We start from the raw sequence: 12715 nt of genomic DNA, 5'->3' as shown, positions 1-12715 counted from the left end.
CGAATGCCAGCCTACTACCCTAAAAGTTTTAATGATAATGCCGTGGTGGGCATCAAGCAAGTGTGTGGGCAGCAGTTACCGAATGAGTGTTTAGAAAAGGCTCTGAAAGGCCGCGCTATACCTTTCGCTATGACTGTGCTGCGCTTTCCGCGCAGGCCTGGCGTATTTTGTCCTTTTTTCGCTCTCTTGGCCGTTTCAATAACGGTATCGATACGAAAATTGGCATAACATAACATGACTGCATGCCGAACATAACTGACTAGCCATAACTTGAGAATCGTGATATGTATGCCATGATAGATATGTAAATAGATATGTGGGGTTTAACGTCCCAAAACCACCATATGATTATGGGAGACGCCGTAGTGGAGGGCTCCGGAAATTTCGACCACCTGGGGTTCTTTAACGTGCACCCAAATCTGAGCACATGGGCCTACAACATTTCCGCCTCCATCGGAAATGCAGCCGCTGCAGCCGGGATACGAACCCGCGACCTGCGGGTCAGCAGCCGAGTACCTTAGCCACTAGACCACCACGGCGGGGCAAATATGTATGCCATGAATATCTTGATTTACATTTCATGCATAGTACTTTAGCTGTGGTTTCGTTCTCATGGCATATATTATAAAATTGGTATGATATGACAAGAATCCTTGGCGATCACAAGTGAAAGACCCCAACGTGGAAATTATGGCATGCTTGTCATCAAGATCATGACTACATGCCACGGTCATGAGGCTCTCGTGGCTATTTCGCTGGTTTCACATACACGAAATTTCGTATTACGTGACGCGAACTGACGACAAAGGTGAATGACGCGTCCAAACATGATAATGATGACATGCGTGTCATGAAAAACATGACCAGATGCTACGCTCATAGTGAGCTCACTGTCGTTCCGCTAGCTTTAGGTATACCAAATTTGGTGTTACGCAACGTTAATACATGATGATGATAAAATTTTTTGCTAAAAAAAGGGAGGACCTAAAGTCACTGAAGGTAGAATAGTGGATGACGAAATTATATGAGTGGTTTAAACATGATAATCATGATATGAGTGTCATGTAGGAATATGACAACGTACCACGTTCCTGATGCGCTCACGGCCGTTTCGCTAGTTTCACATATACCAAATTTAGTACTAGGTGGCGCGAACGGACGGCGAAAGTAAATGACACTTCCGAGCAAAATAATCTTCATATGCTTCTCGTGTAAAACATGTCTAAATGCTGCGCTCATAGTGGGCTCACGGCCGTTTTTCTTGCTTCAGATATTTAAAATTTGGTAATACTGGACGTGACTGGCCGAAGAAGGTAAATGACACGTCCAAATATAATTATGATAAGCGTGTCATATAAAGCATGACTACACGCTACGTTCACTGCTTCCTCGCGGCCGTTTCGCTACTTCGACATATACTAAGTTTCGTAAAGTTGGTATCGCGTGACGTAAGTAGACTACGAATGTAAATGACACTTCCAAACATGATAGTCATGGCATGAAAGTCATGTGCAGCGTAATTTACATTGGTCTCGTAACGGTATGCTGATTTTAAAGTGACATATCAAGCTTCTTTTCTTGTGCTTCGCATAACACAGATTCCCACTGTACGTGGCATCTGCGAATTTTTTTTTCTCGCTAAGTTCTTTCTTTGCTCTTATCTACATCCCATGCTTTTTATCCCTCTCTCGGCCATTTGGAGTTACTGCGACACACGCCAAACAAATCAGTGCCCGTGTTCGGAGAGGGCTTTTTGTCTACGACAGAATTTTCTGTCTACGAAAGACGGCAAACCTCGAGCCCGTCAGATCTGCTGTGAAACATGAGCTGTACTTTCCGCACGGGGTAAGTCTGGACGCTACGCACTTACGTAAGCCTCATGTGGGCGCGTTGAAGTGTATACCAGTATGCAGCATAGTCACGTGCCTCATGCGGTCGGCCTTCCCTGTTCTCTGCATGTGCTGCGTGCGTGCGCGCGTCTGTTGAATGCCGTAGAACGTTTACAAAAGAAATGCTGTTCTCCCTGACGTTCCGTAGTAGATGTAACGCCTAAGCGTTACAGTTCCACCGATGCTGAATAGAATGGTTCCGTTCCTCGCAAAACAAACTAGTCGATTCTTGAACGTCGTTGTTTGTAACGCCGTTCGGTACAACATCGGTACATCGTATAAGCAGTGTACAAAAAGGGTCTTCAACCTCGGTCTTTAAACAGAATATCTCGTTTATTGTTGACAATCATTCTAATATTCCATTTGCTGCATACAGAAAGTCGTAACGCAGGCTTCTCTAGCTGCGTTGAAAATCTTCAGAGAACATCTTTTATTGCCCTGTGTATCCTAAATCATGCGATGAAGGTTGTCTATATGCAATGGACAGATATATTCAGGGTGCCTGTTCTACGTGCTCTACAAAAAGCTCATTAATATCGAAAGTAATCTTTTATGTGCTCTGCACGTCAAACGTTTTTTTGAAAATGGGGTAGCTAATATTTTAGTACCGAAAGAATCAATCAACGGCTTTGTGACAACAATTGATTATATTATTGACAACGTATCACAAATGATTATAGCACATTCGGAACTGAACATTGTTTTTCGCACTCTCATTAGTACTTTTGCGAGAACATATGATTGTGCAACTCCATATTACGAAAGCACTTTTGCTTGAATCCCCGAGAGAATTGTCCTTATTTCAGTAAAGCTTTGTGTGGAATGCGGGAGAGCACGCATATGCGGCGCTCTCGCAACAGCAGTCACATTTTGCTTTCTTTTGAGCTGCCGGCCTGGCTGACCTGCTCCCCACGTGGGGCCTTGCTGCTGCCTTTTTTCTTGCTCGAACCCCGCGCCTTGCTGGCTTTATTGTCCTTGCTCTTCTTGCTCGAGGTGCTGGAGCTGCTTCCCTCGTTCTTGGCGATGGCGTCTTCGCCTTCAGGCTGCAGGGCAATCCGCATACGTGTCAGGTTTTCCAAGATATCCCCATACCAGCCGTACACCCACCACCAAAAACGACAAAAACAATAATAGTGCTAATGTTTAGGCGTAAGAGACGTATACAAAGATGCTGACACAGACATACATACACTCAGCGCACACTATAAACATTTTATTTGCAGACTGACGAGGCCCTTTATACCTGGATACCACATTGTGCATATCAGCACCAACATCTCAACAAGATTCACTTAATTAGCGCGTGATTTGCCACTCAAATACGTGATTTCCTTGTCAGATAGAGATAGCCCACGCATTTCTCTTTTAAACCTGAGATATTATAAACGTCGATATTGAGCTGTAATTTCTTTTGCATTTTTTCATATTATTATGAATTTGTTAAACTCAGGTGAGCAGCCACAACTGCTTTACTAAAGTGAGTCATACCCCCATCTTAGTTTTTGTGTTGTTGGCATGCTCGCGAAGCCTGTCCTCCACGCAATGATGGCTTCATCCTGCGTAAAATTAGTGACGTAATAGAGGAATTTCGTAGACAAAGTAGAAGCTTGGCGATGCCTGTCCTTTACTAAATGACCACTTCGTCTTAGGTGAGATTGGTGCCATATAAGAGGAATTCATAAGCAAGGCAGAAGCTTGACAAACCCTGTCTTTTAGGCAATGACCACTTCGCCCTACGTAAGTTTGGTGACATATTGGAGGAATTTTGTAGACAAAGCTTGGCGAAGCTTGGCCTTTATGCAATGACCAGTTCGTCCTACTTAAGATTGGTGACATATTAGAGGAATTCGTAAACAAGGCAGAAGCTTGGCGAAGCCTATTCTGTAGGCAATAACCGATTCGTTCTGTACGAAATTAGTGACATATATTAGATTAATTTCGTAAAGTAGACGCTTGGCAAAGCCTGTATTTTACGCAATGACTCTTCGTCTTACATGAGATTGGTGACATATTAGAGGAATTCGAAAGCAGGACAAAAGCCTGACAAAGTCTGTCCTTAACGCAATGAGACCACTTTTTCTACGTAAAATAGGTAACATATTCAAAAAATTTCATAGACAAGGTAGAAGCTTGGCGAAGCTAGTTTTTTACGCAATGACCACTTCGTCCTATGTCAGATTGGTGACATGTCAAAGGAATTTCGTAGACAAGGTAGAAGCTTGGTCAAGCCGGTCCTTCAGACAATGACCACTTCGTCCTACATAAGATTGGTCAAATATTAGAGGAATTTTGTATATAACGTTGAACATTACCAAGATGTACAAAATCATCAAACCTAATAGTAAAAAAATAGAAACATGTACAAAGGTTCATGAAACAAAATATGTTAAGTGAAATGAAGGCCTCGTCTACGAAATTTCCTTAACACGTATGCGGTCTTTCTTCTGGCCCTTGCTCGCCTACAACACGTTAAACAGCCGTGAATTAAACCTATCCCTCCCCTCCGGTGAGCCGGAAATCGTGGATTGAATTCCTAAATACCATCAGCCCCTCTAGTGCCTGCGTCACTGAGTTACGTGCAAATTGCAGCCAGGCCGCACCAACCGTTCCTTGTGGCACTCAGTTATGCCGAAGCTGTTGCCGTACCTCAGGCTTATGAAGCAAATTTGCCGTCTACATACGCCTACGTCATCTATAAGCCCCTACTGCAGCCCACATGCATCAGCACCCGTCCTGCGACATGAATGGGACCAGCGTACCACTGGCACACTTGCGACAACCACCCATCCGCTATGCGTGTGCCTTCACTGATCATATTGAACGCTATTTCTACAATGTGCAGTCGCCATGAGTCGTATTCGTCGTCACCAGCCACTCAAGCCACCCATATTATGACCCACTGCCGTGTACTTCCACGGTGCGGCCTCATCTGGTCGCGCGAAACCAGTAAAACGAGCCGCCACTGTTCATGAGGCAAGAGTTCCGACGCTGTCGAATTACGAAAACTCACAATTAAGCCTACCGAACAGAACACACGTGATTGTAGACGATGTTCATGCATCTGCCCACTCGAAACTGAAGCTACCACGCACGTTATGGAGTCAAAACTTTGCTGAAAGTGAAGGCGCCACTTTGCGGACTCTGCCTCAGTAGAACCAGCACCCAAAAATTGTTAGATGAAAGCTTGCAAGAAAACGAGGCAAATTTGCAATATAAAGTATTTTTACTTCATGCTTCTCTTGCTTCACGTGCGTAAAATAGTGATATACCATCGCCCCCGGGAGCTCAATTACCGTCTCGGTGCTCTCAGTGGTGTCTCAGAGTGGTAGAACCTTAAGGCGAGAGACACAAATAGTGTCTTAAGACATTGAAATGAAGACAGTGAAACGAACGTGAAACCAGTAAGGCAATCTCTTCGCTGATGTCCGTCACTTGAACAATACACATTATAATCCTGAGTATCGGCAAAGAAATTTTTTCAGAGAGCTCAACATGCCTATTCAGGATCCACAACAGCACAAGGGAACCGCTCGTGATGAAAACGTCGCAATGATGTACGTCGCAACGCTTTTTCCGGTGCTCTTGCGACGCTAAAAGGCGCTTGCGGAAGACTTCTCATGCTTCGCAAGCTCTGGCGTATTCAGTCGCCGAATCGACGGCTACTGGAACGATGGTGCCGAAAGGTAAAGTTAGAATGTGTCCAAATGAAATATAGAAACGTGAAAAACCTGCGGCATTTTGGCGCGAGGAGCTGTATACAAATGTAACATTTGGCAATCCAACGTCTCAGTTTAAATAGTCAGATGAGATGTACGGAGATCATATCAGATGGAGTCTCGTTGAATCGTTTAGTAAGTACATAAATTTGTGGGTGATAGGGCGTCGTAAATTTATGTTTGGTCTCACAGAAGTGAAGCAGGTACCGAATAACTCTGGACAGAAAATAGCGTCTGTCATCTGTGAGGAGTTGGTGTGGGGCACCATGATTGAGGATGATGTCGCGTAGAAGAATATCGGTATTATCAATGGGGCAGCTGGTTGGCAAAGCCCGTTTGATGGCACCTGTGAGTTACGTCGCGAAACATATCCATGTGTTGAAGTAGACTCAAGGAAAAGACCTAGAAGGTTATGGCCAGTACGAAAGAAAAGGTCACCGGGAACATAAGGGGCTGGAGCAGCCCTGCAGGACTCATAGGGGCTTTTGTAGGGTGGTGGCAGTGGTTTCATTTGGCGACGTAGCGGCAGGTAGAGTGATAAACAGTGCGCCAATAAAATCGGCGCTACACATGGGCGACATTCTGAAGTCCAAGCCTACTGGCAGTGGGGGCGTCATGCAGCTACCCGATGACACTCGAAGCAGGAGGGAAAGTGCCACAAACAGTTGTTCGCGTTCATTTGCGCTCAGGGTGTAATGATACATGGTACCGTCTTTAAGCACAAACAGTCGTGTAGACAGATGGGGCGTTGAAGAATTTAGCTCTCAATAATATCGCGTAATAGAGATCTGCTACGCGGCATTTTCACGGATGTTGCTCAAAGCGAAAAGAGCACACAATGCGGCGTTTCATTCAAAGTCTCAGAGAGCCCCACTGGATAGTGAGACAAGCAGTTATTGCCATTGTGTAAACGGCCAGATTTGTAAGACGCCGATCAGCCGTATTGTTAAAGCCATAGTGTCCACTGACCAAGACGCCCAGAGGGATCCTTTAAAAACAGAGCCAGCAGAGGGCATGGTTATCTGTTGTGATGATGGAAAATTTTCAACAAAGAAGTGGTATATGCACCACAATAGACAAGAATGAATCAAGTGGTGCAATGGCTCCATTTTCACAAGGAGAGTGGGAAAGGACTGAGAAGAGGGCTCCTAGTAATACATCCACAGTTCAGATGGCATTCCAATCATGCTAATAAACACACTAGGTCGAAGTCTAAGCAGGCTTTGAGAGAGGCAGTGAGCAAAATAATAATCGATGGTGAAGTGCCCGATGGATCGAAACTTAGCAGGATGAGCATGATCTATAAAGGAAAGGGGGACAAACCTGACATAAACATCTACCGCTCTATAACAGCGACATTAGTGGTGTAGAGGCTGGCGATGCCGATTATAAAGGAAAGACTGCAGGCATGAATAGAGGATGATGGGGTGCTAGGGGAACTGCAGAATGTGTTTCGGAAACACAGGAGGTTGGAAGACAATCTGTTGTCACAGACGCAGTGCATCGAAATAGCAGGAGAGGAACGTAGGCCCCTGTGGCTAGCATTTTTGGATATCAAGAGAGCGTAAGATAGCGTGGTTCAAGAGGACTTGTGGGGAATACTGGACACACTGGGTGTGGATGATGGAGACACTAATCTTTTAAAGGATATCTATAAAAGTAACAAGGCGTTTATAAAGTGGGAAAAACAGGTATAAAAGCCCGCAGAGGTAAAACGGAAGCTTAGACAGGGTTGTCCTCTGTCTCTCTTGTTATTAATGATGTACTTACAAAGATTAGAGGCCAAATTAGAGGGAAGTGAACTGGGCTTCAACCTCTCTTTCATCAAACAAGGAAAACTCATTGAACAGGCACTGCCAGCATTGATGTACGCAGATTATATAGTGCTAGTGGCTGACAACAAGGAAGATTTGCAGAAATTGATGGACATTTGCGGAAATGAGGGAGATAGGTTAGATTTCAGATTCAGTAAGAAAAATATTAGCAGTCATGATTCTTAATGATAATGAAGGTAGTGAGCTTAGAAAACAGGAGGTCACCCTAGAGATAACAGATAAATGCAAATATGTGGGCGTATGGATAAGCAATGGGACAGAGTACCTGAAGGAACACGAAATATACGTGACGACTAAAGGTAAAAGGAATGCAGCGGTGATGAATACCAGGGCACTGTGGAATTACAATAGGTATGATGTTGTGAGAGGAATATGAAAAGATGTTATGGTTTCTGTTCTGACGTTCGGCAATGCGGTCTTGTGCATGAGATCAGAAGTTCAAGCAAGATTAGAAATTAAGCAACGTGGAATAGGTAGGCTTGCCTTAGGAGCTCACGGGAATACACCAAATCAGGAAGTACAAGGTGATATGGGATGGACATCATTTGAGTGCAGGGAAGCCAGCAGGAAAATAAAATTTGAAATGCGAATGAGAGAAATGGGGGAGAAGCGTTGGGCTAGGAAGGTATTCAGCTATTGTACATGAACAATGTCGATACGAAACGGAGGAAGCGAACCGGGAAATTGACTGGTAAATACTTAGAAAACAGCAGGGGATCAAACCAAAAAGAATTATCGGTTAAGAAGAAAGTGAAGGAAGCTGAGACCTATATGTGGAGAATCGGCATGATTAAGAAGTCCACACTATATATCTATCAAACATTTAAGCAGGAAATTCCCAAGGAAAGGATATATGATAATACTCGGGGTAGTTCTCTACTGTTTGAGGCCGGGACGGGAGTATTGTGAACCAAGACATATCGGGCCAAATACATAGGGGTAGACACAATATGCAGTGCGTGTGGAGAGGAGAAGAAACTGCCGAACACTTGATAATGTTCTGTAAAGGGCTTCACCCTATAATTCAGGATGATGGCGCAGAGATTTTCAAAGCACTGGGGTTTAGGGACAGGGAGGGAAAAATAGACTTTAAGCGGGTAGAATTAATTAGAAGGAGGTTATCTGATTGGTGGCCAAAGTCAAGGCACGAGTGAAAAGTAAACCCTTCACTGCAAAGTGCGAATCCTGAACCTCACTATTTAAAAAAATAAATCGAGTTTTTGGTTCATTAAGTATTACGGCTTGGTGGCGTTAGCCACCACCCGATCTCAAGGGTGCAGCCATGTCAATTCATCCATCCATCCATGGTGAAATGTCGAAAATGTAAGTAGGACCGAAGTTTGCTAACGACCCAATTGAGAACAAAGCATTCTCATTCGGTGATTAAGTAGTTCTGCTCGGCTGCAGAGAGGAGACGGCAGGCATAGATAATAACGCGAGCCCACTCACTTTGATGCTAGAGAAGAACAGCAGTGACTCAATGGTCACTGGTATAGGAGCAGAGTTTTGGTGGGGCGAAAATGTCGAACTACAGTCTTTAACACTCTTATCAGGCCTAAATTAGAGTACGCCTGCATTATTTGAAATCCCTGTATGAAAACCAGCACTAATGTTTTCGGAAGAAATGAGAGAGAAGTCTTACGATTATTTTTTCTATATATAGTCGCACTGATTCTGTTACCAATAGTTTATGCTCGAAGAGGTTTCAAATACCTTAGTTTAGGCGTAAAATATTTCGATTGAAGAAGTTCCATCATTCTTCACCTAGTCGTAAACATTTTATATATCCGACACCTTGCATAGCGATTTTTGAGATTAGGAAAACCTTTCATTCTCACTCGCACACTCTCCCTTATGTCAGCAGGAGTGAACCCTGTAAATATTCTTTTCCTCGCACTATTGAAGAATGAAACATTGTAACCATTTATCGTCTTGGCTCACCCGAATAAACATGCAAATACTTCCTTTCTTTACCCTAATCATACTCAATTTACATTCGTTTGTTTAATTTCGCTTCTTCAAATATTCATTTTACGTTTACTTATTTTCTACCTTCCCACCCTTGCTTACACCACATGCCCTATAGACTGTTAAAGAAAACAAATCGACCCAAATAGGTGGTGTTGTGGGCAACGCGATGAGATTAGAGAACGCCGTAGCCTTTAGAGCGTCCCAAGAGAATAGAACATCCTTCTTCAGTAAGACGAGTGGCGTTCGCTCGGAAGTACACTCTCGGCTGACTTTTGGCGTTATTCGGTTATATATATATATATATATATATATATATATATATATATATATATATATATATATATATATATATATATATATACATTGCAATGCAATAAATTGACACAACGCCTGATCGTTGGAACGTTAATCGCATATGCGCCCGTGCCTGAGCCCCAGCAACGATGCCATCCTTACGCACGGCTATGACCGCAATGTTTATGAACAGCTGCAGAAATATTCTCTGGTGGGCGACGCTGACTCTGCCGACGTGGTTTATGTTGCTTACGCTGGAAGTTGCCTTGCCGAGCTGCCTAACTTCCTCGGGGGTGGCACTGGTTTCGTCGGGGTGGTCGCTGAAAGTCTTCATTGCGCTGTGACTTTTTTTTTGCATCGCTGCCAAACATTCTTGGCGGCTACATTGGCTATGTGGCGGCGATTGACCTAGGCCACGCAGCCACATCATGTGAACTGGCAAAAATGGGTCTTCCAGCAGGCATTGACTCGGATGCAAAAAAAAAACGGGGCTCGTGGCATATAAAATTGAGGATGCCAGGACAGCACCTGAGGGACTAGCGACATCGGCCCGTTACCTCAGTGTGTCTATTTAGCCATCAACGAGCCGAGTTCAGGTAGTAGCTATAAGGCAACTAGCGCTGTTGCAGCAAAGTCTTTGTCGAGCTGACGTTCATGCTGCTGATTACTATAGCTTCACTTGCAAAAGAGCCTTCTTTGTCGAATGCCATGTCAATAACTGGATATATTACCTGCACTGGCAGGTCCTGACAGTGACTTCATCCAGAGTAGGCGACTCAGCTTCTTTGAAGGAGGCGACGCTTAACGCATGACAAACGTACGCACACTCGGTCAATAACTTCCGTGGCTTCCGGGGATGTGGCTTCGTAGTGAGGGTCGGAACTGCAGTGGTGCTTGTTTCTTCGTTCGCAACTTGTAAGGAAACTGACGCCGTCACAAAGCCGGCCGGCGCTTCCATACACTTTTGCGTTGACCACCCTGGAGATCGCGTCGGCGGCTGCAGCGATTACGATGTGGGCTCAGCGTCTGTCCGGAATGTTAAGGTGTGACATGCTGACGCAATGTCTGTGACCTGAAGTGGTGAACGTGGCCTCTGAGGTATGTTGGTACAAGAGCATGTGGTTTCACTGGCTGCCGGGAAGTAGCAATGTAGAGTTGCAGCCTCGAGGTGCTCCTCCCGAGCGCCATGCTAGGTAACGGCCATGTTCACTGGGTGGTCGGGAAAAGGGGATAGTCACTCCATCCAAAAGCACTTATAAGCATGGCGTTCCAGTCCACCCAGGACTGCTGCCGCATGCCTTCATATCGGTGCCAAGCCCCAGGAGCGTTCCGGAGGTGATCTATAGCCATGCCCCACTTCTGCTCTTCAGTCCATGTATTGCGAGCTCCGAGAGCGTTGACGGTGCCGACTCAGTCATCCTGCAAGCCGCGAAAGTATTGTAGTTCAAATCCAGGCAGCGATGGTTGTACGGCTGTGATGGTTAAGGACGTTCGTCACGATGTTTGTTGATAGCGGACGAGAAAGGATTAACATCAACAATGGATGCGAACAAAAGAAGCGTTATATTGTACACTAGAGAACGAAGTGGCAGGTGAAAATAAAACTATATGTCCAACCCTACCGCCAAGCATCACGCAACATGTACGAGAGTCCGACCTCTATTATGCGGAGAGCTCGCGGCTACGCTTACTCCGAGTCCAGCGCGTATAGTTCTCGGTTCGCAAGAGGAAACCGCTGCCTCACAGTTTGGGTCCCCGTCTTCCCGACATGATATGGTCGTCGACGTGCGCGAGGGCAAAGGTGGCACGGCTGAAACGGCTGGAACGGCTGACGGCACACGGATGCGCTACCGTGTGCAGCGCCGTTTAGTCGGACGTCACGGCCTGCCCAGCAGTCAGGGTCACAACTCCTGAGGTCCAGGGTCAGGCCCCGGCTCACGAGGACCACGCCCGGTAGGCCTCGCCCACGAACCTGCTCCCGGCCACTGCACCCGGGCAGGAGCCGTTCAGCAGGCCCCGTCCTTGCACCTTGTACAGGCCGGCGGAGTCGACCCCGAACGAACACGCCGGAGCTCGACCTGGCCGACACGTACGGGTCTCACGTCCGGCTCAGGAACGCTGCCAGGAACTCGTCCTCTCGAGCGGCGTACCGCTTCCTCTGCCTTCGTGGTCTCAACCCTCGAGCTCTTTATCACCACCCGGGCGTAGCGGTTCCACGTGCGGGTTCGGGCCAGCACAGCACCGTCTGTGCCGTACTGAAATGCTGCTCGCCCCAGCTGCGGTGCGGAAGCTCACTCACCGGCGTTCCTCGCCTTGGCCAGGGCACAGCCAGGTACCCTCGGGTGCACAGCTCGTGAGCTCGCGGCCCACTTCCGAGGCTGGCGCGTCGCTCGGTACGGCTCGGCACCACTCGGCGATCCTCGATTCAGCCAGCACCCCTGGCACCTGGATCCTCGGCCACCCTGAACCTCGACCAGCTCCGTGGTCCTCCGAACACACGCCCGCGTCTCGCCCGGCAGAACGTCTCGCTCGTCCCTTGCCGATGTGCGACGCTTGATGTGCGACGCTTGAGACTGGCGCTTGATGGCATGGGTGCGGCCACGGAGCAGTCAACCCGCATCGGAGACGCGATGCTCCATGCGGGGCATGGCCAGCCCGTCCAGCGAAGAGCGTGTGCCGAGACGCGATGCTCGACGCAACCGTGACCATTAGCCAGGCCACGTTCATCGCTGTGTCGAACGGCTGACCGTGGAGACGCCTCGCCGAGATCCGCGATGCCCTCGGCAAGGAAGAGAACAGCAGCCCAGGCCGCGCCCCGAGATGCAGTACTCGTGCCGGCAACGCCGCCCCAGCTGGTGGTTGGACGGCAGCAGCGTGGACGGCCGTGTTCCCTGGCCGGAACCTCGATTGCCTGCGTCTGACGCTTCGGCCCGCTGTCTCCCGTCTGCCGCTGCTCCGGCTCGTCCCCAGCCACAAAGCCCACTGCCACGTGATGGTCGCCCGAGGCCCA

The 12715-nt window shown here is 47.1% G+C and overlaps 1 protein-coding gene across 1 annotated transcript in view; it reads right to left on the bottom strand.

Annotated features, from left to right (window-relative positions):
* Window positions 1–2203: 2203 nt before the first annotated feature.
* The window catches only part of LOC142803189 (testis-specific serine/threonine-protein kinase 3-like), a 286989-nt gene continuing 276477 nt past the window's right edge, over window positions 2204–12715 (bottom strand). Inside the window, exon 11 of the mRNA XM_075888282.1 lies at window positions 2204–2932. Within this exon, the coding sequence (XP_075744397.1) occupies window positions 2753–2932 (180 nt within the window). The 3' untranslated portion in view covers window positions 2204–2752. The remainder of the gene's footprint in view (window positions 2933–12715) is intronic.

This window comes from Rhipicephalus microplus, chromosome 3, assembly GCF_043290135.1.
Source record: "Rhipicephalus microplus isolate Deutch F79 chromosome 3, USDA_Rmic, whole genome shotgun sequence".
Taxonomy (NCBI): Eukaryota; Metazoa; Arthropoda; class Arachnida; order Ixodida; family Ixodidae; genus Rhipicephalus; species Rhipicephalus microplus.
Note: the sequence above shows the minus strand (reverse complement) of the source record. Positions and strands in the feature narration are given on the sequence as shown.